Raw genomic sequence first — 26,104 nt, forward strand, 5'->3', positions numbered from 1 at the left:
CTGCCCTGGCTGGTGAGCCTTCACCCCATCCAGTTTTTTCTGGAGATGTTAGAGGCAAAGGAGGCCTTGGTTACAGATAGAGAAGTAGGTTCCGGCTTGACGAGGTGCGGTGGCAAGTGGCTGCCCCGTCAAATGTGACACGGGAGCAGAGCCGTGGGGCTCCTCCCTGCAGCCTGGCTCAGGGCCTCAGGGTCCTCCTCTCTTTCCCCCTCGCCTCTTTTATTTTTGGCAGGCAACCAGATCCAATCTGTGGTATGCAAGAAACTTGCCGATGGCTCAACTGTCTTCAACCATTTTTGTAGCCCTGAAACCAAAATGCCAGAGCGGCAGAGGCCGTGCAATACCGAACCTTGCCCCCCGGCGTGAGTACCGTCGCTCGGAGCAGGTCGAGGGAGCGTGGGTGGAAAAACCAGCGTGGAGGAAGGGGAACGGGAGATGTGGAGGAACTTTGTGCTTCAACCAGAGCTGCCTGGGAGGTTGTGGCCAGAGTAGGAACGGGGGACAAGCTTTGACCACCGTGCCCCTTGCAAGCTTTGCTGTTTTACCTGTCTCCAGCTGGGTGATTGGGAACTGGTCTGAATGCAGCCGAAGTTGCAATGAAGGTGTCCGCACACGCAGCGTCTTCTGCAAGCGTAAGATCTCTGCCACCGAGGAGAAGACCTTGGATGATGCTTCTTGCACCCATCCGCGGCCAAAGATGCTTGAACCTTGCAATAACCAGACGTGCCCTCCGGAGTGGGTCGCCCTGGACTGGTCTGAGGTAACAGGAAAGCTGGGGAGGGGCTGTTTGCAGGGGCATGGAGCGACAGGACGAGGGGCGATGGTTTAAACTAGAGCAGGGCAGGTTTAGATCAGCCATTAGGAAGAAGTTCTTTACACGGAGGGTGGTGAGACACTGGCCCAGGTTGCCCAGAGAGGGGGTGGAGGCCCCATCCCTGGAGACATTCAAGGCCAGGCTGGATGAGGCTCTGAGCGACCTGATCTAGTTCAAGCTGTCCCTGCTCGCTGCAGGGGTGTTGGACTAGGTGGCCTTTAGAAGTCCCTTCCGACCCAACACATTCTGTGATTCCACGATTCCAAGTGCTGAACGTTGTACCTCACCCCTCCGATGACACTGGTCCATAGGAGCCAGTCCCTAGGCCAGAGCATCACTGATGGCTGCTGGCCATGGAGGGCGTAATGTGGGAAATGGTCTCGTAGCTCAGGAGACTGACATGGTGGGGACACCCGATGCTGCCCCTCTCTGCTCTTCGCCGTTCATCCCGACCGTGCGTGTCCTCTCTTGGCAGTGCACCCCAAGCTGCGGGCCAGGTTTCCGCCACCGCATTGTCCTCTGCAAGAGCGGTGACCACAGCGCAACGCTGCCCACCTCCCAGTGCTCCGAAGGCTCCAAGCCCCCGACCAGCATGAGGTGCAACCTACGGCGCTGCCCACCGCCGCGCTGGGTGACTGGCGAGTGGGGAGAGGTAGGGACAATCTTTCCCGCGGTGTTACTGAAGGAGAAGACTCTATCTCCCCACCCCCTCAAATCCTACTGCACTTGAGGCTTTTACCTGCCAGCAGAACCCATGTGGCCACCACAGCTATCTGGGGGGCAGCAGGACACCAGGATGGTGTTCTTTGCCCCAACTTGGCTCAGGAGGCCATTGGGATGGTGGCCCGAGTGCACAGCTGACCCATGGAGTCTCCCGGGGCTAGCGGGGCCCCACAGAAGTCACTGGAGGGGCCCCCATGGTTATCTGGGGGGGCAGCAGGGCTGTGGGAGCCATGGGCTGCAGAGGTGGGTGGGCTGGGCCAGCCGCAAGCGGGACCACTGCTGGTCCACCTGCCACAGCCCAGCCCGGTGCCTGCAGTGGGGTGATGCTGACAGTCCTCCCTTCCCTCTAACACCCCTCGAGCTGCAGGGTGACATCGGGCTACGGGAGGCCTGGGAAAGGCTGGTGATTTAGGGCTGGAGGGAGAGCCCCTCGCTGAGTCCCGGACATTCAAACCAAGCTTTTTGGGAAGCGGGGCCTCAGCGCTCAGCCGTACTGGTGAGGTCCCTGCAGCTGCAGGTGAGGGATGGGACGACTTCCTCCAGCACCCATTGCACCTCCTCAGACCTGGCCGTGACCTCTTCCCCCCGCGTTATTAAAGCCACGGTGGCCACCGCAGCTCCATGCTGTCCTGTTTCCCGGCAGTGCTCGGCGCAGTGCGGCCTTGGCCAGCAAAGAAGGTCCGTCCAGTGCCTGGCTCACACCGGGCAGCCGTCCAGCGACTGCATGGAGAGCCTGCAGCCTCCCGGCATGCAGCAGTGCGAGACCAAGTGCGAATCGGGACCTACGGACAACCCTGAAGGTGAGGGGGACGGGGGGATGCGGGGGGGAAACGCAGAGCACTGCGGGGGCTACGTGGTACAGGGACACCGGAGCTGGGCTGTAGGTGCTGTGCTGTGGGGCGAGGCTCTCATGGGGACACCTGATGCTGTCCCCACTGGTCCCCAGCCAGAATGGCATGCCGTGACCCTGATAAATGAAGCAACTGCACCTTGGCGAGGAGAGGCTTTCAGTAAGGAGGTTCCCAGTAGCTTCTTCAGCGGCATCTTTGCTGCTTCCTGGCTGTCGCGGAGCTGGGCATCGGGGTGCAAAAGGAGGTTGCGGAGCAATAGCGGGGGTTAGAAGTCGCCCCCGGGGCTCCTCGCCGCGAGGCGGCCGTAACCCTGCTTCCCTCTGTCGCCCACCCAGAGTGCAAGGATGTGAACAAGGTGGCCTACTGCCCGCTCGTCCTGAAGTTCAAGTTCTGCAGCCGGACCTACTTCCGACAGATGTGCTGTAAAACGTGCCAGGGGCACTAGGGACACAGCGTGACCCCCGTGGGAAAACTGGAAGGCAAAAGCTACGCCGGGGGCGGCCGCCGAGCCGGGCCCTTCCTCTCCGCCCCGGGAATCTCCCCTGGGTCCAACACAGACACTGGTCGTGCTTCCAGTGGGAGCTGGCGTCACCCAAACCCGTCCCCCAAAGACACTCACCCTTCGCCCCCGAGCTTCACAACGGCAGGTTCCCAGTTAAACCACTGCCAGCCGCTGCAGACACTGCCAGCGCCCAGCACGACAGGAGCCGGTCGATGGGCGGTGGGAGAGGGAGAAGCTGGGCAGAGCGCGGCAGCAGGGACATTACTTGAAATTCTGACGTTGTTATTTATTAGTAGAGGACCCAGGTCCTGCAGGCGCCGAGACAGCCACCGCAGCGGCACCGCTCGCCCCGCTCCTGCCTCGTCCTGTTCCGCGCCCGTGTCCCGAGGGCATCGTGGTCCGCGGTGGGGCATCCCCGGGGGGGGCTGAGCGCTCCGGGGGCTGCTGCCTTTCCCTCGGGGACCCCGGGGGAGGCAGGGAGGAGGTTTCATGTGCCACGGGTGACAAGCGTGGCTTGTGGCTTCTGGGCGATGGATGAAGATGAGCTGCTGTGGGGAGCGGGGTTGGAGCAGGGATTTTGTTTTCTTGGTTTGCATCCCGTCACCTTGGGACACGCGGCAGGGGACGGAGAGCAGGTCACTCCGTGAGCAGAGCGGTGACACCAGTTTAACTGGGAAAGGGGGTTATTCAAACTCTCTTAACAACCTACTTTTGATTGGGGTGTCCCCCTATTTTTCCCTAAAGCCCTTGTCACTATTATGACCGTTTTTTATTCCAGAGACACCTGGAAGCACGAGCTGAGGTCAGGGCCAAGCCGTGCTCGGGGTTGCAGTCACTTAAGGGGTGTCAAGGACGTGCCGGGCTGCAGGAAGCAAAGCGAAGGAGGATGCAGGACGAAACCGTCTTGGTCACAGTGTCCCCATTGCCGAGCCGTGGCTCGGGACCAGTCTGCCTGCTCCTGGCAGGGCCCTCCCCAGGGAACGCCACGGCCTCCGCGGCTGCTTTGCCTCCAAAGGTGCTTTGCCTCCAAAGGTGCTTTACTTCCAAAGGTGCTTTGCCTCCGAAAGGTGCTTTGCCTCCGAAAGCGGCCTCGCTGCACGCCGCTGGGGCCGTGGGGTGCCGGTCCCGGTGCCACCCGCTCCTCTGCCCTCGGGAGACCTCCAATGATGGGAAAAGAGCAGGCTTGAAATCCCTCCAGGTCACCTCCCGGCCAAATCTGGGCCGACACACAGCTTCTCCACGGGCCACTGCCGCCTGCAGAGGAGAGCTGAATTTCCAGTCTACAAAGCGTGTTCTTTTTGTTATCGTTATTTTTATTATTATTATTTTCAGGCCTTTCTGCATCACAAACGTGAGAAACCTTGTCCAAAGCCATGTTCTGTTCCCCTTGGGGGTCATCTGTAGGGTGCAGGGGGGCGGACAGCCCTCTTTCCCCGGAGCAAACCTCTCCGCCCTGCCAGCCCTCACGTCTTCCTCTACCATCTCTATCCTCACCCGCTCAGCAGCCGATCGCAGCTTCTCTGGTGCTCGGCAAATCCCGTTTGGCTGTGGAGCGGGGCCTTCATTTGTCTTCCTTCCTGGTGCCATGCTCCGTTCTGACATTTTGGTGAGGGGAAGGGGGTGTTTTCACCTTTTTATATAGATATATATATAATGAAAAATGTTTAACATACTAACTCTGAGGAGGAGCGACGTAACGGCATGATTTATAATAAAGGAGTAGCTACGATCCCGGGCACAGCTTCTGGTCCCAGTCTTGTTTCTCAAGCGGCAGAGAAGTTTCTTCTTTCTTCTCTCCTGGGCTCTGGGCAGCCCCACACCATGATGCTGACGTCGAAGGAGGGTTTTGGGCAGCAGGGGAGGGTTTTCCCTGCAGCCTGAGTAACCGGAGTGGGTCGGAGAGGTGGAGATTCGCCCGGAGCTGCTGCATGGCATGGAGGAACAGGCTTCCCCTTGGAGACCCCTCAAAGATTGGCTGTGCCCCGCCGGGCACACAGGCCCCGTGTTGGTAATGGTGGTTTGGGATTTTAGGGGAAAGGTTGGTTGAAGATCTAGATGTCTGTGGACCGAAACACTGCTGGTGCTGCCCTGAGTCCCTCGGGCTGGTCACCCTGGGGATTGACACAAAGGTTTGCACCGTGTCTCGTGGTCTGGAGAACCAGAGGACAGACCCTTTAGTGGAGCCTGTAGCGATAGGACAAAGGGTAATGGTTTCAAACTGAAAGAGGGGAGATTTAGGCTAGAGATGAGGAAGAAATTTGTTACTCTGAGGGTGGTGAAACCCTGACCCAGGCTGCCCAGAGAGGTGGTGGATGCCCCATCCCTGGGAAGATTCAAGGCCAGGTTGGACGGGGCTCCGAGGAACCAGATGTCCCTGCTCATGGCAGGGGGTTGGACTGGATGGCCCTTAAAGGTCCCTTCCCACCCAAACCATTCCATGAGCCTGTGATTCTGTGATTCTCACCCAGCTGCGAGTGACCGAGCTGGCAGTCAGGAGATGAGAGAGGCAATTTCAAAATCTAAGGGCGCTCACCTGGTCCTGTGTGCTTGGCCTTGACAAAGTGTTGCCCCCTCTTGTCCCAGCTGTTCCCCCCAGCGCTGCCCTGAAAGGCTCAGGGCCGAGGTTAGAACAGGTTCATTTGAGGAGGAGAGATCTCAGGAACGCTTTGATCCTCTTGTCTTCCGCAAACTCTGCTGGTGAGAGACGTGCCCCGCGCAGGCTGTGTGTTGGCCATGGATGGTGGCTGCAGCGTGACCCCCCCCTCCCGGCACTGCTGTGCTGCCTCCACGCTGGAAAAGGTGAGGAGAGACCCCATGAGTGTCATCGGGGAAGAGCCCGATGGGGCCATACCAGGTGCCAGGGTGGGCTGTGCAGCACTGAGTGCTCCCGGCACGGCCAGCCCTTGCTCTGGGTGCTGGTGGAGCCGGCACGGGTTTCCTGCAGCAGTGGCAGTGGGGGGGACGTGGCAGTGGAGAACTGAGTGGTGCGGTCAACAGGCCAGAGGGACGGGATGTCATCCAGAGGGACCTGGACGAGCTGGAGAGGTGGGCCTGAGCAAACCTTACGAAGTTCAACAAGGCCAAGTGCAAGGTCCTGCTCTTGGGTCGGGACAACCCTTGTTATCAATATGGGCTGGGGGACGATGTGATAGAGAGTAGCCCTGCAGAAAAGGACTTGGGGGTCCTGGTGGATGAAAAGCTGGACATGAGCCAACAATGTGCACTCGCAGCCCAGAAGGCCAATGGCATCCTGGGCTGCATCAAAAAAAAACGTGGCCAGCAGATCCGGAGAGGTGATTCTGCCCCTCTGCTCTGCTCTGGTGAGACCCCACCTGGAGTGCTGTGTCCAGCTCTGGAGCCCTCAGCACAGGAAGGACACGGAGCTGTTGGAGCGGGGCCAGAGGAGGCCACAAAGATGATCCGAGGGCTGGAGCACCTCTGCTGGGAGGACAGGCTGAGAGAGCTGGGGTGTTCAGCCTGGAGAAGAGAAGGCTCCGCGGAGACCTTCCAGCCCCTTCCAGTCCCTAAAGGGGGCTACAGGAAAGCTGGGGAGGGACTGTTTGCAAGGGCATGGAGCCATAGGACGAGGGGCAATGGTTTAAACTAGAGCAGGGCAGGGTTAGATCAGACATGAGGAAGAAGTTCTTTACACAGAGGGTGGTGAGACACTGGCCCAGGTTGCCCAGAGAGGGGGTGGAGGCCCCATCCCTGGAGACATTCAAGGCCAGGCTGGATGAGGCTCTGAGCAACCTGATCTAGTTCAAGCTGTCCCTGCTCAGTGCAGGGGGTTGGACGGGATGGCCTTTAGAGGTCCCTTCCGACCCAACACATTCCATGATTCCATGATTCTGACTGTGCTCAGCCCTGGGCTTCCCGCTGCGGAATACCTGTTTTCTTTGCCATCTTGGCTGCTTTCTGCTGGGGGCTGGCCGCTTCTGAGGAGCTGTGCCCACGCTGGCAGGGTCTCGGATGGGGCCGGGACCTCTTAGCGTGATGGATTCCCTTCTTTAAGCACAGCCTGGAGTCAGCGTGGTGGCACCGTCGCGGTGAGCCGGGGTTTGCACACCAGGCCTGTGGCATGAAGCTGGGTCCATGCGTGTGCAGGAGTCGCGGCGCTGCAGTCGCCCCGGGGGTGCCGCCGTGGCCATGCCCCGTGGGGACCCCCGCTCTCATCCCCCCCCACAGCTCCAGCGATGGGCTTTCTGAAATGGCTTCGCCAAAACATTTCCTCCAATGTGGCCTTTTTCTTTCAAAAGACCTGGGAAACAAAAAAAAAAAACAAACAAAAAAAAAAGCAGCAACCAAAAGCATCAAAAGCATCTCGCTCCTAAAAGCGCCTTAAAGCAGAGCATCCCCCAGCAGTGACTGGCCACCCCTGCAGGGGGACACATCAAACTGTCACCTCGGGGAGGCGGGGGGGGGGGGGCTGGGTTTTGCAGAGTCTCTGAGCATCCCTGCAGCGGGACCCGGCGCCCACCCCCTTCCCCAGGCTGGTGACCCCCAGCACCAGCAGCACCCGTCTGCAGCAGAGGTGGGGGTCACCCTGGGCAGGGCCACCCCAAGGTTGTCCCCCCCGCCCCCAGCAGCAAAGAGCCGCCCTCGCCCTCCCCACCCCTGGCAAACCGGTACGAAATGAGGAAGTGGGAGGAGGAAAAAAAAAAAAAAAAAAAATTTGGTTGCAATTTGTAGTTGCAGCAGAAACACAAAAGCAAAGCGCTTCGAGATGAACCTGGGCCCTCGGTGACAGCAGCCCCGAGTGCCCCGTCCCCGGGGGCGAGCCGCAGGGACACCATGGTGAGTGCCAGGGGGGCCCTCGCTGGGGCTCCCCCCGCCCTGTCCCCCTCGGGCACCCTGGGGATGTCACCCCCTCTTCCTGCCACCTCGGGGCTACCTCAGCCCTGTCCCCTCCTGCGCCCATCCTGGTCCCTTGCTGCTTTCCGGGCGGTGCCAGCAGCCGGCCCAGTGTCCCCTGCCTCTGGAGAGGGGACGGTGCTGCCCTGGCGTGGGGACAGGGAGCGGAGCTGGGGCTGGGTGAGGCGTTGGGGCAGGTGGGGGGCAGCCGGGGCCAGGTCGGTGCCCCCGGGAGTGCGGATCCGAGGAGGATGGAGGGCACCGGGCGTGAAGGTCTGGGTGACACAAAGTGGTTTTGATTTTGCCGTCGCCGGTGCGGTACCTGCAGGAGAACCTTCGTGTTCCTCCCGGCCCAACTTCCCACCAGGGCTTCTGGTTTCAGCGCCCGTGGTGCCGCAGAGTGCGGGCAGAGCCGAGCGGGGCAGCGGGGGCTGCCGGGGGCAGCCGTAACCCCCCCCCAGGCCAGCTCAAGCCAGGACCCCCATGCCCAGGGTCGGACCTCGCACCCCGGCGCAGGCAGGGATCCGGGGCCACGGGCAGGACGCGGGGCAGCATCCAGAGCTGGAAGTTGGTCTGGAGGCAGAAGAGGAAGATGAAAGCTCTAAAAATGAGGGAGATGCTCAAACACGGAGTAAGGGTCCGCAAGGTGCATGTCCTTCAGCCCGCGGCTCCCTCCGTGTCTCAGAGTCCCCAGACATTTCCGCCCGGCCAGGAAGGGGACGGCGGCCAGGCTGAAACGGATCCTTCTCCCACCCATGGTCGCGGTTGTCACCTCTGAGAGGCTGCTCAGATGCTGTCCCCCCCCAAAAACGCGCTGTCCTCCCCACCGCCACCACCCGAGACCTGAAGGCGTTTTGTGGCCTCATGAAGGGCTGTGGAGCTGCGCCGCCACGACCCCCACCCCTGCCCGGGGGGTCCCAGCTCCGGGGACGGCCCCGGTCCCCAAAGCCCTGGAGAAACACCCCGTCCCCAAACGCTGCCTGTGCCTGGGAGCTGGCAGGCGGTGACAGCAGCAGCACCCTGCGTGGCTCTTCTCGAGGTTTCCGGTGGTTTTAAGGTGTTGGCTGCATCTGGGCTCATCCTCTCTCGACGCAAAAGGTGTCACCTTGGGCTGCGTCCGCTCCCGGCTCGGGGCTGGCGGGGTTTTCTGGTGGCTCAGACCTGAGCTTTGAAGAAAAACAGATGATGTTTTGCCATCTGCAGGGCTGCTCCCCTCCCGCGGCGATCCTATCGTGAGCAGCCGGCACAGGCGGTGGCCGCGGTGGTGACGGTCCCCAGCCCGCAGCCCTCGGCTGGGGTGCTCCTGGGGGGTGCCAATGGGGGTCCCCACGCACCCACCCCTCGTTCAAAGCCCCTTGTGCAAAGCGGCTGCAAACTGCTCCTTAAAGCCCGGGCCAAGGGCTGCCGAAAGCTGCTCCCCGCTCGGCTTGAGGATGAAATGGCCTCACGGAGGCGTTTGGTCCAGGCCACCCATCAGTCCCCCTCCCTGGGGACCCCCGCGGCGGCGGCTGTCGAGCCGCTGGACGCTGGCTCGTCCCTCGCTTTGCCCTGGGACAGAGGAGGGGACTGAGGAACCGCTGCCCCAAAACTGAAAGCAGATCCCCTTTGTGCCCCCGCTCCCCGCAGGGATGCCCAAGGGCTTGCTGGGCGCCGAGCTTGGCCAGCGCCACGGTTTTGAGGGAGCATCATCCCTCTTCATCCTCCCCGCAAGACTTTTACCCGGCGCAGTGAGCCCTGGCCCCACGGAACACCCCCCCCCCGGCCCCGTGCCGCCTCTCGGGACGTGCTGAGGGAAAGCCAGGCTGACTTCATGCTCCCAGAAACAGGGTGGAAACACCCGGGGCCTCGCAGATATCCGGGACAAAACCCTTCATTTAAAGCCAGCCGGTGTTTTCCCTGCAGCTGCGCTGCACCAGGTGCCCCTGCCGAGCCAGGAAAGCACCCGACCTGCGCCCGGAGGAAGAGGAGGTGTCACGAAGGCACGTGCTCGCCGCTGACAGCTCTGAGCAGTCCTTTGACTGAAGGAGAAACTCGGGGTGTCGGCTCAAAAGCGCCGAGCTTGCAATACAGGAAATACTCATATTTGCCTTAATTTGGTGCCAGAACCGGCCATGCGAGCCCAGGGTGCCCGCGCCGGAGGGCTCAGGGCGATGGGGGCATGGGATGGGGAACCGAGGTGTCCGGCTCCCTGTGGGTCCTCCCAACCTGCTCCTCTCCAGCTGAAGGACAAGGTTTTGGCCAGGTTGGGTTGAAGCTGGGCAGCTGCTGGGGTCACCGACAGCCCCCCGGGTGACAGCATGGCGACCGGCAGCAGCTGACAGGTCCCACCTGCGTTTTTGCTGGTGGCTTTTCGAGGGGCTTATTAGGATGGAGGGGAGGAAGAGGAGGGGAAGGCAAGAAAAAGGGCCGTAAGCAACCAACAGGAGGAAGAGGAGAAGTTCCCTGCCTGGTTTCAGGCTGCATGAGCAGCCCCGATCCCCCCTGGACCACCCCAGGTCCATGCGTCCCAAGGGAAGGTGGTGGGACAACGAAGCCAAAAGCCCCTCTGCCGGCTGTGGGGGCTTGAGCTGCACTTGGGGTCGGGAGGGGGCACATGGATGGCGTTTTGGGTTGCAAAGCCCAGCGGGGCCGGAGGCGGCCGGGGGGAGCTGCAGGATGCTGCCGAGCTCCTCCCTGCTCCATGACGGTCCCTCTGTCCCCCGTCGCGCTGGTGCCGGGATGGGCCGAGCATCCCGGGGTGGGTGCGGGGGGGCTGGGGACAGCCCGTGAAAATCAGGGGGCAGACGGGAGGGTGCAAAGGCATCGGGGTCTGGAGGCCTGAAATCTTGAGAGCCGGCAGGAAAACGAAGCAAAAGGGGAAGAGAAGAAAAGGGAAATGGAAAGAGTTAAGAGGCCGGGGGCAACCGGGGGGGACGAGAAGTGAAATCAGTGCCGGGAGCGCTGGGGTGAAAGCGGAACCCCGGGGGTGTGGGATGGGGGCAGAGGTGCCATGGGCAGCTCCAGAGGGGGTGTCCGCTCTTGGGCACCGCACCGGGGGCCGCACGGGCACCGCGGCAGCGTTCAGCGCGTCTCCTCCGCGGCATCGAGAACAAGGGGCTTTTCAATAGTTTTTTTTTATGCACAGTGAAATCTCACCCTCCCCCCCCCTCCCAGCTCAGGGCTGGTTTTAGCCCCCCTGAAGGCTTTAATCACAGCACAGTTTTCCTGCTGCCCCACAGCCCCTGGAGGACAGAGCCGGGTAATGGGGCAGCGGATGGAAAGCGGGTGCTGGCACCCCCCCGGGCAGGGAGAAGGGCAGGGGGGGGCACAGGCCCACATCTGCCCCACTGCAAAGGGGACGCGGGGGCGCAGAGGATGCGCGGTGCCGGGGATGCCCCCGCCAGCTGCAATTTTTGCCTTTCCCCTGGGTTATTTTTGCTGCCCCCTTTGACTCATAAGCAGAGCCTGTGCGGCGTTTGCTTCGTTAGTCCTTCGTTACCCCCGTAACGAGCAGGGCTGGTGTTCCAAACGTGCCCGCAGGCTGTGGGAGCCCCGTCGGCTCCTCGCTGGGGTGCCAGACCCGCGGCGAGGCAGGATCCGGCCGGAGGGACCGGAGGGATGGGACAAGCCCCGGCGCGACAGCGCTGGCATTTTGAGCTTTGCGAGTTCCCAGCGTGGCCAAAACACCCCGCTCTGCGCCCACCTGAAGGTGCCGGTTTGGTGCCACGGCGGGAGCAGGGGCCAGTTACAGCCACCAGCAGCTCGGGGGGATCTGGGGGGGGATCCAGGCGTGGAGCCCCACTCCCGCGGGTGGTGGCCCCGGGGCAGTCGCTGTGTCCCTGTCCCCGCAGGGCAGCAAGGAGCGCTTCCACTGGCAGAGCCACAATGTCAAGCAGAGCGGCGTGGACGACATGGTCCTGCTCTCCAAGATCTCCGAGGAGGCCATCGTGGAGAACCTCAAGAAGCGTTTCATGGACGATTACATCTTTGTATCCTTCCCTGGGCGGCGGGATGCGGACGGGGAGCGACAGGGCTGGGCTCCAAGGCTTTGCCAGGGCGGGGGCCAAACCAGGGCTGCCCCAGCACTTGCAGAACGTCCCGTCCCCACGCTGTGGTGGGACAAGGTTGGGATCGGCGGGGGGAATGCCGCCATTCCCGAGCTGAGTTGCACCTGGCAGAGGTGCTGCAACCGTGATGCCCATCCTGCCGTGCCCTGGGACCACCTTAGTCCTTCCTTCGTGACCACAAAGCTCTAAGCAAAGAGCACAGAGTAACCCCTCATCCGCTGTCTCCCACTGCCCCCGCGCACCGAAGACCCGCCTGCCAGCCCCAAGGGGGACAGACCCCGGTGGCAGTAGTGGCCATTGTCCCCTGCCGCTGTCATCCACCCCCCCCCGTGTGCCCTGGGGGCTCTGCACCCCCAGCAAATCCAAGCAACCCCTGGACGGAGTGAGAGCATCCCTGCGGACACGGGGACGAGGTGCCACCTCTCACTCTCCACCAGGGTTACCCCCACCCCGAGAAGCCACCCGGGGTGCAAAGCTCCCACCCTGCCCAGTGTTGCCCCCTCCCCGTTGCCATCCCCAGCCCCGACGCTTTTGCGGTCGCGGGGCTCCCATGGCGGAGCTGACTCCGCCGCGCGCACCCTGCCCGAAGCTCGGCGGCCCTCGGACTGCGCGGTGCGGATGGGGACGTGTCCCCACGCCCACGACTCGAGGCGCTGAGCCCTCGCCTTGCCGTCCCCCCACACACCCCGGCACCTGCTGGGGGATGCCCCCCAGCTCTGCCGGGGCAGGGGACGGAATGCCTGCGGGGCACGGCGGGGGCTGAGCGGGGTGCTGAGCCGCTTGCCCACGCCGCTGCGAGCGGTTGCGGTTTCCCTGAAGAGGCGGCTCTGTCCTTACAAGGCGATGCTCTGCCGCGGGCCGGCGGTGACGCAGCCATCCTCCCCGCTCCTTCGGCAGCCCTGGGGCTTTAAATGCGTTTAGGGGTTGGCTTTGGCGTTGGCTTTTCTTTTTTTTCGGAGGGAAAAAAAATACCCCACGCAGCCTCTTTCTTCCTTTTTTTTTTTTTTTTTTTTTTTGGCCTGCCGCTGGGCGCAGGGGCCCCGTCTGGTCGTGACTCAACGCCCCGCGCTTCTGCATTTCCCAGAAAAGCCCCTCTCTTCCGGCCCTTCGGCTGCTCTTCCCCCTCCCGGCTGCCAGGTGGGCTGAAAATTGGACATGGAGGGCTCGGGGTCACCTCGCTGGCACCGCTCTGTCCCCAGCCTCCGTCTCCCCGCCTGCCCCAGGGCGCCGGGGGCTCATCCCCATTCTGCTGCTGTGTCATTCCCAGGCACGATTCCCAGCTTTTCTGTCCCCCTGTCCGCTCCTGGGTGACTCGGGGATGCGGCAGGCAGGGTCAGGGAGGCTGGGTGGCCAGGGAAAGGCAGGAGCCAGCGGTTTCTCCCTTCTCCGTGCCTCGGTTTCCCTGGCTGTAAAACGGAGACAGTCTCCTGCTGCGAAAGGTGCGGATGGAGCAGGAGCAGCTGAGCAGAGGGGAATGCCGGGGGGCCGCGGGATGCTGGAAAGCTGCTTTTGGAGCCAATCCTCAGCCAAAGGCAGCAACGCACAAAGCCGGGGGAGCTGAGGGGATGCTCCCGCTGTACCCTGCACCGGTCACACCGGGGGGGACACACCAGGGCCGAGGGAACAAAGCACCGGGGCCCCATGGCACTAAGTCATGGCAGCAGCTCTGGAAACCTTCGTGGTGCTCCTGGAGGAGGCAGGGACACCCCCCCACCACCACCACCTTCCTGGCACCTCTCGCGCTGACGCTGCCTCGGGGGGACATGGGAAAGGACGCACGGACCTTAACCTGCCGCTCAGACCTACATCGGGCCCGTGCTCATCTCCGTCAACCCCTTCAAGCAGATGCCGTACTTCACCGACCGGGAGATCGAGCTGTACCAGGGGGCGGTGAGGCTGCTGCGCGCCGGCCCCGGGGTTGGGGGGCGGGGGGGTTGGGGGTCGGCCAGCCCAATAAACCCCTTCATTGGGTTTAATTTGGCGTGAAACACCTGGAGGGTGTCCCACGAGCGTCCCCGTCCTCCCCAGCCCTGCGGGAGCTGCAGGGGGTCGGTGCTCCCGAGCGCGTTGATGGCGAGTCAGTAACGAGGCTCCGGGAGAAAAACCACATTCCTGGGAAATTCAGCTCACAAATACACACCAAAGCAACCCAAACATGGGGAAATCCATCCGCTCCGAGCAACTTCTGCCACAACCAGCTTCCCAAGGAGGAGGGGGGAGTTGAAAAAAAAAAAAAACCAAACATCTGGCGGGCTGCGATGAGCCCATGGCTGTGGCAAGCGGCTAATTCCCGGTGCTGGCTGCATGCCGCTGCCGCCTGCAATGCACGGGCAGAGCTAAGGGGACGTGATGTGGGGAGGGGGCTCGGCGGGGGGGATTGGCGGCTGCCCGGTGCTCAGCGCTGCTGTCCCTTGTCCCCCCTTCAGGCTCAGTATGAAAATCCCCCCCATATCTACGCCCTGACCGACAACATGTACCGCAACATGCTGATCGACGGGGAGAACCAGTGCGTCATCATCAGGTAGGGGCACAGGTGGGGACCCCGTGCCACCGGTCCGGGGACGGCTGTCCCCATCACCCCTTGTCCCCACACCCTGGGGACATCCCGGCAGCCAGGCAGCGGCCAGCGGAGGCTGGAGCCCAGCGGTGGGTCCTGGGGGACCCGGCGCATGGATGTCCCCGGGGGGACACCATCGTCCTGGGCCGTGAGCACCAGCGGGGCTGTGACCGGGTTGTCCCCAGGCAGGGACCCAGCCTTGTGCAACGCGCTTTTTCCGGCTGAGTGTTGCAAGGGAAATGGTCAGGATGTGGGGCAAGGACGGAGACTTCCCCTTGAGGCTCCCACGTCTCCCTCCTCCCCTCCAAAATCCAGCAACGACAAATCCAACGTCTCCTCCCGGAGCGGCTCCTCACCTAGCCTTGCTCCAGCCCCGCTTATATCCCAGGGCACCCGGGGAGCCCCATCCCCGGCAATGGCGCTGCCACACGCTCAGAGTACATGGCAAGAGGGGGACCACGGCCCTGTCACCCACCGTCGCCCCCCAGCCCTGCTCTGCCATCCCCACCCGTTTGACATCTCCTCTGCTTTGACATTTTTCCCAGCGGAGAAAGCGGAGCCGGGAAAACGGTGGCAGCAAAATACATCATGGGCTACATCTCCAAAGTGTCCGGGGGCGGTGAGAAAGTGCAGGTACGGCTGTTTCCCCCCCCCCGCCACCATCCAGCCACCGCTCATCGCTTCACCTCCCAACCTACCCGCTCCCCGCCGCCCTGCTCCCCCGCTCCCCCCGGCTGACGGTGGCACCCGGAGCAGCCCCGGCCCCAGGGCTGAGGACGGGCAGAGCCCTGGGGACACGAAAGCCCTGGGACAGTCCCCAGCCCCGAGGCAGGGCTGCTGCAGTGGGGCGCAGGCGTGTGGCCCCCCCTGTCTCAGCCCCTTCCCCTCCACTGTCCCCAGCACGTGAAGGACATCATCCTCCAGTCCAACCCGCTGCTGGAAGCCTTCGGGAACGCCAAAACCGTGCGGAACAACAACTCCAGTCGCTTTGTAAGTCAGCGGGGCAGGCGCAGAGGGCAGGATCCGTCCCAACGATGCTCCCAGCGCGGTGGGAGAAGGAGGGGAGGAGGCAGGGCCGGGGGGAGCCGGGGGTCCCACTGGCCGGGCTCTGAGCGGGAGCTGTGCCGGGGCAGGGGAAGTACTTCGAGATCCAGTTCAGCCGGGGCGGCGAACCCGACGGGGGGAAGATCTCCAACTTTCTGCTGGAGAAGTCGCGGGTGGTGAGCCAGAACGAGTGCGAGAGGAACTTCCACATCTACTACCAGGTATGGGGGGCTCAGAGCCAGCCGGGCTGCCGGGGGGGCCGGGGGCCGGGTCACCACAGCCCCCTTTTCTCTCCCAGCTCATCGAAGGGGCGTCCCAAGAGCAGCGGCAGAACCTGGGCATCATGAGCCCGGATTATTACTACTACCTGAACCAGTCGGACACGTACCAGGTGGAGGGCACGGACGACCGCAGTGACTTCCATGAGACCATGGTGGGTGTCTGGGAGTGGGGGGAGTCCCCAAAGCCGGCTGCGGCCAGGCAGGGGCTGACGGGTTGCCCGTGCCCCCAGAACGCCATGCAGGTCATCGGCATCCGCGGCGAGGACCAGCAGCTGGTGCTGCAGATCGTGGCCGGGATCCTCCACCTGGGAAACATCAGCTTTCGGGAGGAAGGCAACTACGCTCGGGTGGAAAATGCGGACTGTGAGTAGCCAACTGCCCCCGCTCTGGGCCGGAGGGAGGGGGCCAAGTTCCCAGAGACCCTTGGCAATGAATTGCAAACTCTTCGTAGCACAAATCCCCTGGCAGAGGAGAGAGGCAGCATCAGCATCTTCCCCACGCTAGATGTGGGGAAACTGAGGCAGCGAGCAAACAGCACAACCAGAGCTTAATTAGCAAGGGGATGGATGCCAGGAGTCACTTGCTGTGATTTAGCAGAGGGAGGACCATGTCCCAGGTCCCTGGTTGCCGTGCCACCGCTGTCCTTTGCACTTGGATGGGCCCGGGGGTGTCCAGCAGTGGCTACGGGCAGCACACCGGGGGTGTACGGGGAGCAGGCAGCCCTGACCGCCCCCCCCTCTGCCCAGCCCTGGCCTTCCCTGCCTACCTGCTGGGGATCGACCAGGACCGCCTCAACGAGAAGGTCACCAGCAGGAAAATGGACAGCAAGTGGGGTGGCCGCTCCGAGTCCATCACCGTCACCCTCAACGTGGAGCAGGCGGCTTACACCCGCGACGCCCTGGCCAAGGGGCTCTACGCGCGCGTCTTCGACTTCCTCGTGGAGGTGTGTGGTCCCCTCGGGCTGGGCTGAGCATGGCCAAGGTGCGGAGGGGATGCTCGCCCTCCGCTCCCATACCCAACTGGCCCCGTCCGCCCCTGATGAAGGGAATTCATCCCGTCTCTCCCCACAGTCTATCAACCGGGCTATGCAGAAGCCATACGAGGAGTACAGCATCGGGGTGCTGGACATCTACGGCTTTGAAATATTCCAGGTATGTGTTGCTCGGGTGTAGGAGCCCAGCTGGGGAACGTTCTTCCTGGCTTCTGCAGCAAGGAGGGTGGCCGACGCAGGGGGCCGTTAGCAGTCCATGGGTCCAAGAAGGGTCCCTGGAGCAGCACCCAAAGGCTCTGCTGTCTGGGGTCTCCCCGATGCGGGGAGAGGAGCAGAAGCCAACTCAGCCCCGTCTTCTCTTCCGTCTCTTATCCTTTCGCAGAAAAATGGCTTTGAGCAATTCTGCATTAACTTCGTGAACGAGAAGCTGCAGCAGATCTTCATAGAGCTGACCCTGAAGGCAGAGCAGGTATGGGGGGGAAGGGGGGGGGGGCTGGACTGGGGGGGGCTGGACTAGGGGGGGCTGCACCAGCACCCCGATTCCTGCACCCTGCGCCCCCACTGCCGGCCGGACCCGATGCCACGGCCAGAGCTGGGGGGTTGCGGCATATCCCAAGGGGTCGGGGGCCCACCCCGCTCTCCCTGTGCTTCCCCAGGAGGAATACGTGCAGGAAGGGATCAAGTGGACCCAGATCCAGTACTTCAACAACAAGGTGGTGTGCGACCTGATAGAGAACAAGCTGGTGAGTGGGGTCCCCTCCTCCGGGGGGGGCTCACCCGGGGAGCCAAGGCACCCAGGGAGGGGGTGTCGGATGGGCTGGGTGCTGCCGGGGACGGGTGGCAGAAGCTGGTCCTGCTGGGGAGCATCCCTGGGACGCACAGCTCTGCATCCTTAACCTGAGCTGCGGCCCAGCGTGAAGCAGCTTTGACCAGCGCAGGGCGTTCGGGCAGAGCCAGGTGCGGGGTTGGGCCTTTGGGCACCCATGGCTTCTCTCTCCCTCTCCCAGAACCCCCCCGGGATCATGAGCGTCCTGGACGACGTCTGTGCCACCATGCATGCCACCGGCGAGGGGGCGGACCAGACCCTGCTGCAGAAGCTGCAGGCGGCCGTGGGCAACCACGAGCACTTCAACAGCTGGAGCTCGGGCTTCGTCATCCACCACTACGCAGGCAAGGTACGGCACCCCACACCCCGTACCCCATATCCCGCACCCCACACCTTGCACCCCGTAGCCCTGGCTGAGTGCCCCCCCTGCCCCCAGGTCTCCTACGACGTGAACGGCTTCTGCGAGCGCAACCGGGACGTGCTCTTCACCGACTTGATCGAGCTCATGCAGAGCAGCGAATAGTGAGTCCTGGCGGCGCTGCGGATCCCAGGGGCCACCCCAAAAAGGGCTGGGGCAGAGGGCAGCATCCTCAGCATCCAGTCCCGCCTCTGCTGGAACCACACCTCGGGGTGCTCGGCATCCTGCATCACCCCACGGGTACCAGCAGCGTCCCCCCGCTGAACGCAGCAGCACCCAGGGGCGGCAGGGCTGGGCAGAGGGGTGCTCGCCCACCAGCACCCATCCGGCTCATCACTGGGGGCAGTTTTGGGGGGGTGGGAACGGGCTCATCCGCGGTGCAGGATTTCCCGGCAGCAGAAAAGCGGAGCTGGAGCTGGTTCCAGCTCAGCGCGGGCTGAGCTTGGGGACCCTGGCGGCTCTCACCGGGGGACTGTCACCTGCCTTTCAGCGGTTTCATCCGGATGCTTTTCCCAGAAAAGCTTGATTCTGACAAAAAGGGACGACCGACCACCGCGGGCTCCAAAATCAAGGTACGTCCTGGAGGCTGCGGGCCAGTAGCTGCCTCTGGGGCAGCAGCAGGGCGATGGGCTCCCACCAATGCCTTTAACGCTACAGAGGTCGATCCTTGCAACAGAAACAGGCTAACGACCTGGTGAACACGCTAATGAAGTGCACGCCACACTACATCCGCTGCATCAAACCCAACGAGACCAAGAAACCCCGGGACTGGGAGGAGAGCAGGTAACAGAGGCCCCTCCTGCTGTATCAGGAGCCCACAGAGCCTGGGGAAGGGGGGGGCCGGTGATGGGCATGTGGCCAGGACCAGCTTTCCTCCAAAAACTGCACCCTGGGCTGGTCCCACAGACCCAGGGGAGCGTGAGGCAGGCGCTGAGGAGCGTGTGGGGACGCACACGTCCCTCTACATCCATCACCCAGAGGCTCCATCCGAGCCCCAGAAGCTCTCCCGCACGCACGGCCGAGGGCATCCCCGTGCCAAGCAGCGGCCGACGGGCGCGAGCGGGTCCCCCACCGACCTGCCACCCCCCGCCGAGCGTGTCCCTCCCCGCTGCGCAGGGTGAAGCACCAAGTGGAGTACCTGGGGCTGAAGGAGAACATCCGCGTGCGCCGGGCGGGTTTCGCCTACCGCCGCCTCTTCCACAAATTCCTGCAACGGTGAGCGACCACCGGGATGGGGTTGGGGGGGGGGGAGGTAGAAGGTCCCTGCAGTCCGGCCACCACTCACGTCACCTCTCACCCCGCAGCTACGCCATCCTCACCCCCGAGACGTGGCCGTCCTGGCGCGGGGACGAGCGGCAAGGGGTGCAGCACTTGCTGCGCTCCGTCAACATGGACCCGGACCAGTACCAGATGGGTCGGAGCAAGGTGTTTGTCAAAAACCCCGAATCGGTAGGTGGCCCAGCTTTGCTCCTTGTCCCGCTTCCCCAGGGTGATGCTGCGTGTGGCCGAGCATCACTTCGGGCGACACCAGGGAGGGTTTGGGGTGCCGATGTGCGGGAGAAGGGATGCGGCACGGGCGCTGGGTGGCCCCTGGCCGGCCGGGCTCAGCCCCCCGTGTCCCTCCCAGCTCTTCCTCCTGGAGGAGATGCGGGAGCGGAAATTCGACGGCTTCGCCCGGGTGATCCAGAAGGCCTGGCGCCGGCACGTCGCCATACGGAAGTACGAGCAGATGCGAGAGGAGGGTAAGGCCGGGCGAGGACGGGGACACCAACACCCCAGCACCCCTTTTAGGCTGCCTTTCGCTGGGGACAGCCCAGCTGCCAGAGTGGCAGGAGAGCGGCAGCTTGGCTGCTAATTGTGGCACTAACGAGGAGGGGGGTGAGGAGAGACCAGACCGTGAGATGCCCGGGGTCTTTTCCTACATCTTAAAGGAGGGAATGGATTCTTTGCTCCGCGGAGACCTGAGAGCCCCTTCCAGTGTCTGAAGGGAGCCTACAAGAAAGCTGGGGAGGGACTTTTTGCAAGGGCAGGTAGTGATAGGATGAGGGCTAATGGCTTCAAACTGGAAGAGGGGGGATTGAGGTGAGATCTGGGGAAGAAATTGTTTGCTGTGAGGGGGGTGAGCCCCTGGCCCAGGTTGCCCAGAGAAGCTGTGGCTGCCCCATCCCTGGAGGGGTTCAAGGCCAGGTTGGACGGGGCTTGGAGCAACCTGGGCTGGTGGGAGGTGTCCCTGCCCAGGGCAGGGGGTGGCACTGGGTGGTTTTTAAGGTCCCTTCCCACCCAAACCAGTCTGCGATTCTGTGATTCTATTTCCAGCCCTGGGAGGGGCTGTAGGACACAAACGGGAGCCTCTCGCTCTCTCGCTCTGCCTTTCATTGCCTGCAAAGGGACGGAGAGGAGCAGCTGAGAGCCAGCATTGGCAGAGGGATGGGAGAGACCAGCGGTCATGACCTGACCCCATCATGGGTGTTTTCGCACCCTCCCAAGCATGCAGGAAAAAATCAAGGGGGAAAACCCAGAAAGCAGCTGTGCTCCCCCTGCACAAGGTTTTTTGAGGGCCGTTAACGGGTTTCGAAGCTGGCCAGGCTCAAGCAGCTCAGATTCCTCCCATGGCTTAAAACGAGCCCCACTTCTTGCTGCCACGGTCCGTGCCATGGCTCCCGCAGCCGGGTTGGGAGGGCAGGGGCCGAGGGCTGGGCCGAGGGCTGAGCCACTGGAGCAGAGCCCTCTCCGACCAGCATCGCTTCGGGGTCCCACACAGCCTCCAACATCCTCTACAACTTCAAAGAGCGGAGGAGGAACAGCATCAACAGGAATTTTGTGGGCGATTACCTGGGCATGGAGGAGCGGCCGGAGCTGCGCCAGTTCCTGGCCAAGCGGGAGCGGATAGACTTCGCCGACTCCATCACCAAGTACGACCGGAGATTCAAGGTACGTGGACCCGCTCAGGGCTTGGGACAGGCCAAGCCATGCCTCCTGGTGGCCACCCTTGGGTGGGATGTGTGTGCAGGCCTTGTGCCCCCCAAAAAACCCCCCTCACCCCCTGCTTCTGCCCTTTCCCAGCCCATCAAGCGGGACTTCATCCTCACCCCCAAGTACTTCTACCTGATCGGGCGGGAGAAGGTGAAGAAAGGTCCTGAGAAGGGGCAGATCAAGGAGGTGCTCAAGAAGAAGGTGGAGCTCCAGGCGGTGAGCGGCGTCTCGCTGAGGTGCGTCCCCCAGCACGGGCTCCACACGGAGGGGTCCGCGCTGTCGGGCTTCACTCATCAGCTCCACCAGCTTCTCCATGCTCCGGTGCCCCCGGCCCCTTGCCCGTGGAGGCAGTGGGACATCGGAGGAGGCTCCCCACAGAGCGCTTTGCAGATGGGGCTTTGGGGGTTGGGGAGGTTTCCAGCTAAATTGCCCCCAAATTTACTCGGGGTGGACCCAGCCCCAGCCGGGTCTCACGGTTCCCTCCCAGCACTGACGGGCACCAGCCTTGCCCCCGCTGACACCCCCGCGCCGGGGTTCCTCCCCCAGCACCAGGCAGGATGATTTCTTCATCCTCCACGAGAACGATGCCGACAATTTCTTGGAGTCCATCTTCAAGACGGAGCTGATCAGCCTCCTGTGCAAGCGCTACGAGGAGCTCACCCGCACCAAGCTGCGCCTCTCCTTCAAGGACACGTAAGGATGGAGGCCGGGAGAGGTGACAAAACAGGACGGCGTCCCCTCCCCGCAGCCTCATGGCCTCTCTCTCCCCCAGACTACAGTTTCGGGTGAAGAAGGAGGGCTGGGGCGGTGGCGGCACCCGCAACGTCACCTTCGTCAGAGGACAGGGCGACGTGGCCGCCCTCAAAGCCGGAGGCAAAACGCTTACGGTCAGCATCGGGGACGGGCTCCCAAGGAACGCCAGTGAGTGCCAGGGCACACGGGGGTGGCGGTGGGGGGGGACAGGAGTGTCGGGGCTGCAGGTCATGGTCGGAGGCTTGGGGACATCAGGGTGAGCTGGCATGTGCCCCGGCCCTGCGGGGTCTGCGTTTCGCCCAGGAGGGACCCGCTTCTGCCCGGGCGATGGGGCAGCACGGGGTGTTTCGGAGAAAAGAGCAGCCGGCTGCAAACCGGGGGGGCAGCGCCCCCCATCCCCAGCCATCTTTGAGGAATGTCACCTAACGGGGGGCTCGTGTCCCCCCAGAGCCCACGAGGAAGGGGGTGACGCAGAGCAGAGGTGGCAGAAGGTGTCCGGCGTCCTCCCGAAGCGCCCCACCGGCACCCCGAGGTGAGGAGGGCAGTGCCAAGGGGGGGTGATGGGGAGGGGGGGCCCCAGCCCGCACCCAGCCAGCACTGCACTCCTGGGGGGTGCGGGCTGAGTGGGGGCCCCCTGTAATGCACCATCCCCGATGCGGGGTGGGGGGGATGATCTTCCAGGCGCCTGCAGGAACGGGGCGCCCCAGTTCCCGCGCGGTGACGGCCGGGCTCAGCGGGACACCTACACGGCGCCCCAGAAGCAAGGGCGGGGGCCACCGGCTGCGGCGCTGCCCCCCCGAAACGCCAGCCGCCAGTCGAAGACGCGGCCCCCGTCCGAGCAGAACATGGATTTCCTCAACGTGCCCGATCAGGGGGTGGCCGGGTAGGTCCTGAACGGGTGCCCGCGTCCCCCTCCCTGCTCCATCCTCCCCTCCCGCTGCTGCCACCCCCCAGGGATGCTCTGTCCCCTCTGACTGGCCTCGCTGCCCAACGCACCAACAGCCCAACCAGCTCCGGGCAATCCAGCTTTGCCGGCAGGATGGCATCTCCCGGGCTTTTGCCCACCCCAGTTCTCCCAGTCCCTGCACTGGGAGGACCCACCTGAGCTGCAGGCACAAAGCATGCCGATGGTGGGGGTGGGCAGGATGGGGAAGGAGGTGCAGCGCACCCCGCGCCCTCCCCGGTGCGAACGCCGTGTCTCCCGGCCCCGCAGCATGCAACGTCGGCGAAGCCTGAGCCAGCGGCCACCGCCGGCCGGGCGCCCCAAGCCGCAGCCCAAGGCGGCCGTGCCGCGCTGCCAGGCGCTCTACCAGTACATCGGGCAGGACGTGGACGAGCTCAGCTTCAACGTGGGGGACATCATCGACATCCTGCTGGAAGGTACCGCCGGAATCCCACCCTGCCCTGCGGCGCCCCTGGGGCAGCACCGTGCCTGACCCGGCTCTTTTCTTTTGCCCCCCCCCCCCCATTCCCAGATATCTCAGGCTGGTGGAAAGGCCGGCTGCACGGCAAGGAAGGGCTTTTCCCTGGGAACTACGTGCAGAAGATCTGAGCCGGGCGCCGCGGCCGCGTGGCCGGAGGCAAGGAAGGAGTCGCCATCCATCCTCCCACCCCACCTCTGCCGAGGCAGTGCCGAAGGGGCCAGCGGCAGCTCCGCGATGGTTCTCCACCGACGCCGGTGTTGAGCAAGTGCTTCCTGACGAGCCCCCCCCGGCCAGCGCTGGCTACCGGGATGTGCCGATGCCGACCGCCGTATCCCACAGCCGCTTCCGATGGTGACCTCCCTGCAGCAAGGACCGGCTCTTTGCTGCTTGTTCGTACCCTGGGAGTGGAACTGCTTTGGTGACTCTGGGGTATAAATTGTTGTTTATTTAGGATTGTTGTTAATAATTATGGTAAATAATCAGACTCATCAAATCTGAGTCTGACAAACTGAGCCTGGAGTTTGTATTTCACCCTGGTGTGGGCCCGGGGCTCCCACTGGCAAGAGACCTGCACCTGAATGGGGGGGGACGCGGGAGGACACACGCTGGAGGTGGCCTCGTTCCCTCTACGTTGAACCCTCCAGGAGATGTCGAATCCAGAAACCCAACGCCCGCCGGAACCTGGCTCCGGTGTCTGCGCAGCCTGGCGCGACTCTGGGAGCTGCCGGGGAAGCCACGAGGCAGAGCAGGACCACGGGGTGCGGCAGGACCGGGGGGGTGCCATCGCCGTTCCCCGATTTCCCGCAGGACAAGCGGCCAGGAGCACTCATCCAGAGCCCACCGAGCTGCAGCAGCGTTTTCCCATGGTGGTTTGGGGGGGGAAAGGGGGGGGTCATGTCCGTGGGGGCCCAGGGCCGACGTATGGTTTGGAAACCGCCGTCCTCGGCTGCACCAGCTCCGGGGTTCAGGGGTCCCTCTGTGCCCCGATGGTGGGACATGGGGACAGCTGGGGGTGGGGGGGTCTTGGCGGGGGCAGGGGGGCCTGACTCCATCCCGGGGTCGTTCCGGGAGGTTTGCAGCAGGGAGAGGGACGAACGGTGACGACATGTTGGGGCTCGTCCCTGTCTGCCCCCCGCTCCCCCCGCCGAGCCCCACACCGGGCGGCCGGAGGAAGTGACGCCAGCGTTGCCCTGCCTTGGCCTCGCGTCCCAGCCCTCCTCTTCCTCCCTCCCGCAGCCCCCACCGGCGCTGCCTCCCCCCCCCAGCCCAGCAGGCAGACCCCCTGCCCCAGAGACGGGGGGGGCTACAGAGGGGGTCAGGGGACCCTGTTTCCTCCAGGGTGGGGGTGTCACGGGGCAGGAGGCTGCTGGGATGTGAAGTCCTCCGTGGCCCCACGCTGCAAGCGGTGCTCGGGTCTCCCCATCACGGGTTTTTACAACCCCTGCAGCCCCTTGGGGTGATTTTTCCTGCAAATCACAGGTTTTTAGGATGCACTGCGGAGCTTGGGAGAACCTGGGTGGGGGGGAGGTGGGGGGGGGGGTGGGGGAAGAAAGGCAGACCCTCTGTTTTTATTTTATTTTTTAACTGTGGGGATTTAGGAAACTCCTTCCTGCACCTTCCAGCCCTTCTTTGGGGCCTTTATTGGGAAGGGGTGGGGGGGCAGCACCCTGGCAGTGGGTGCCGTGCAAGTGGGATGGTCCCACTGGAGCTGGGCCAGCTCATCACTCACTGGGCTGCTCCGAGGGGCTCTGGGTGTTCCGAGGGGCTCCAGGGTCTCTGAGGGTCCTGGGAGGCTCCGAGGGGCTCGGGCTGCACTTCGGGGCCATGCGTGATCTGATGGGTTCGGGATGCTCCGAGGAGTCCAGGGTGCTCCGAGGAAGTCGGGGTGCTGAGAGGGCGCTGGGATGCTCTAAGGGGTGCAGGGTGCTCTGAGGGGCTTGGGGAGCTCCAGAAGGCTTGGGGTGCCCAGGGATGCCCTAAGCGGTCCAGGGCTTCCCAAAGGGTTCTTAGGACCCCAGGATGCTCCGAGGGCAGCAGGATGCTCTGAGGGCCCTGGGATGCTCGGGGGAGCCTGGGCTGCTCCAAGGAGCCCAGGATGCTCCAAGGGCCTAGGATGCTCCAAGGACCCCGAGATGCTCCAAGGGCCCCAGGATGCTCCAAAGACCCTCAGGATACTCCAAGGGCCCAGGATGCTCCAAGGGCCCAGGCTGCTCCAAGGACCCTGAGATGCTCCCAGCTCCCTGGGATGCTCCAAGGACCCTGAGACACTCCAAATGCCCTCAGGATGCTCTGAAGGCCTTCAGGATGCTCCAAGGACCCTGGGATGCTCCAAAGGTCCCCGGGATGCTGCAAGGACCCTGGGATGCTCCAAAGGCCTAGGATGCTCCAAAGGCCCCCAGGATGTTCCAACGACCCTGGGATGCTCCAAAGGTCCCCGGGGAGTTCTGAGGGCCTGGGATGCTCTAAGGACACCAGGATGCTCCAAGGACCCCGAGATACTCTCTGCTCCCTGGGACTTTCCGAAGGCCCCCAGGATGCTCCGAGGCCCCCGGGATGCTCTGAGGACCCTGGGATGCTCCAAAGGCCCCCGGGATGTTCTGAGGGCCCAGGATGCTCCAAGGACCCCGGGATGCTCCAAAGGCCCCCAGGATGCTCCGAAGGCCCGCAGGATGTTCCAAGGACCCTGGGATGCTCCAAGGACCCCGGGATGCTCCAAAGGCCCCCAGGATGCTCCAAGGACCCTGGGATGCTCCAGGGACCCCGGGATGCTCCAAAGGCCCCCAGGATGTTCCAAGGACCCTGGGATGCTCCAAGGACCCCGGGATGCTCCAAAGGCCCCCAGGATGTTCCAAGGACCCTGGGATGCTCCAAGGACCCCGGGATGCTGCAAAGGCCCGCAGGATGTTCCAAGGACCCTGGGATGCTCCAAGGACCCTGGGATGTTCCAAGGACCACGGGATGCTCCAAGGACCCCGGGATGCTCCAAGGACCCCGGGATACTCCCTGCTCCCTGGGACGTTCCGAAGGTCCCCGGGATGCTCCGAGGACCC

The 26,104-nt window shown here is 63.6% G+C and overlaps 2 protein-coding genes across 2 annotated transcripts in view; both read left to right on the top strand.

Annotated features, from left to right (window-relative positions):
* The window catches only part of ADAMTS10 (ADAM metallopeptidase with thrombospondin type 1 motif 10), a 62,290-nt gene extending 57,671 nt beyond the window's left edge, over positions 1-4,619 (top strand). The window contains exons 21-25 of the mRNA XM_074565445.1: positions 233-362; positions 556-760; positions 1,290-1,466; positions 2,181-2,337; positions 2,724-4,619. Of these exons, the coding sequence (XP_074421546.1) occupies positions 233-362; positions 556-760; positions 1,290-1,466; positions 2,181-2,337; positions 2,724-2,833 (779 nt within the window). The 3' untranslated portion in view covers positions 2,834-4,619. The remainder of the gene's footprint in view (positions 1-232; positions 363-555; positions 761-1,289; positions 1,467-2,180; positions 2,338-2,723) is intronic.
* Positions 4,620-6,811: 2,192 nt separating this feature from the next.
* MYO1F (myosin IF) lies at positions 6,812-23,566 on the top strand. Its single transcript, XM_074565446.1, has 28 exons — positions 6,812-7,684; positions 11,572-11,709; positions 13,588-13,677; positions 14,214-14,308; positions 14,890-14,977; positions 15,245-15,334; positions 15,478-15,609; positions 15,687-15,821; positions 15,900-16,032; positions 16,416-16,612; positions 16,740-16,820; positions 17,043-17,129; positions 17,317-17,403; positions 17,668-17,835; positions 17,923-18,008; positions 18,395-18,476; positions 18,581-18,687; positions 19,021-19,119; positions 19,209-19,353; positions 19,532-19,646; positions 20,666-20,835; positions 20,968-21,113; positions 21,424-21,570; positions 21,650-21,798; positions 22,079-22,162; positions 22,312-22,513; positions 22,844-23,010; positions 23,106-23,566. Exons 1-28 carry the CDS (start codon positions 7,682-7,684, stop codon positions 23,180-23,182), a joined length of 3,300 nt encoding a protein of 1,099 aa, XP_074421547.1. The 5' UTR covers positions 6,812-7,681; the 3' UTR covers positions 23,183-23,566.
* The last annotated feature ends 2,538 nt before the right edge of the window (positions 23,567-26,104 follow it).

The sequence above is a fragment of the Larus michahellis genome, chromosome 23, assembly GCF_964199755.1.
Source record: "Larus michahellis chromosome 23, bLarMic1.1, whole genome shotgun sequence".
Taxonomy (NCBI): Eukaryota; Metazoa; Chordata; class Aves; order Charadriiformes; family Laridae; genus Larus; species Larus michahellis.

Bases quoted from the DNA above. Each gene is read 5' to 3' on its own strand.
- MYO1F (XM_074565446.1), top strand. The intron at 19,120-19,208 runs GTGAGCGACCAC...CTCACCCCGCAG, and splicing joins TTCCACAAATTCCTGCAACG to CTACGCCATCCTCACCCCCG. The intron at 21,571-21,649 runs GTAAGGATGGAG...TCTCTCCCCCAG, and splicing joins CGCCTCTCCTTCAAGGACAC to ACTACAGTTTCGGGTGAAGA.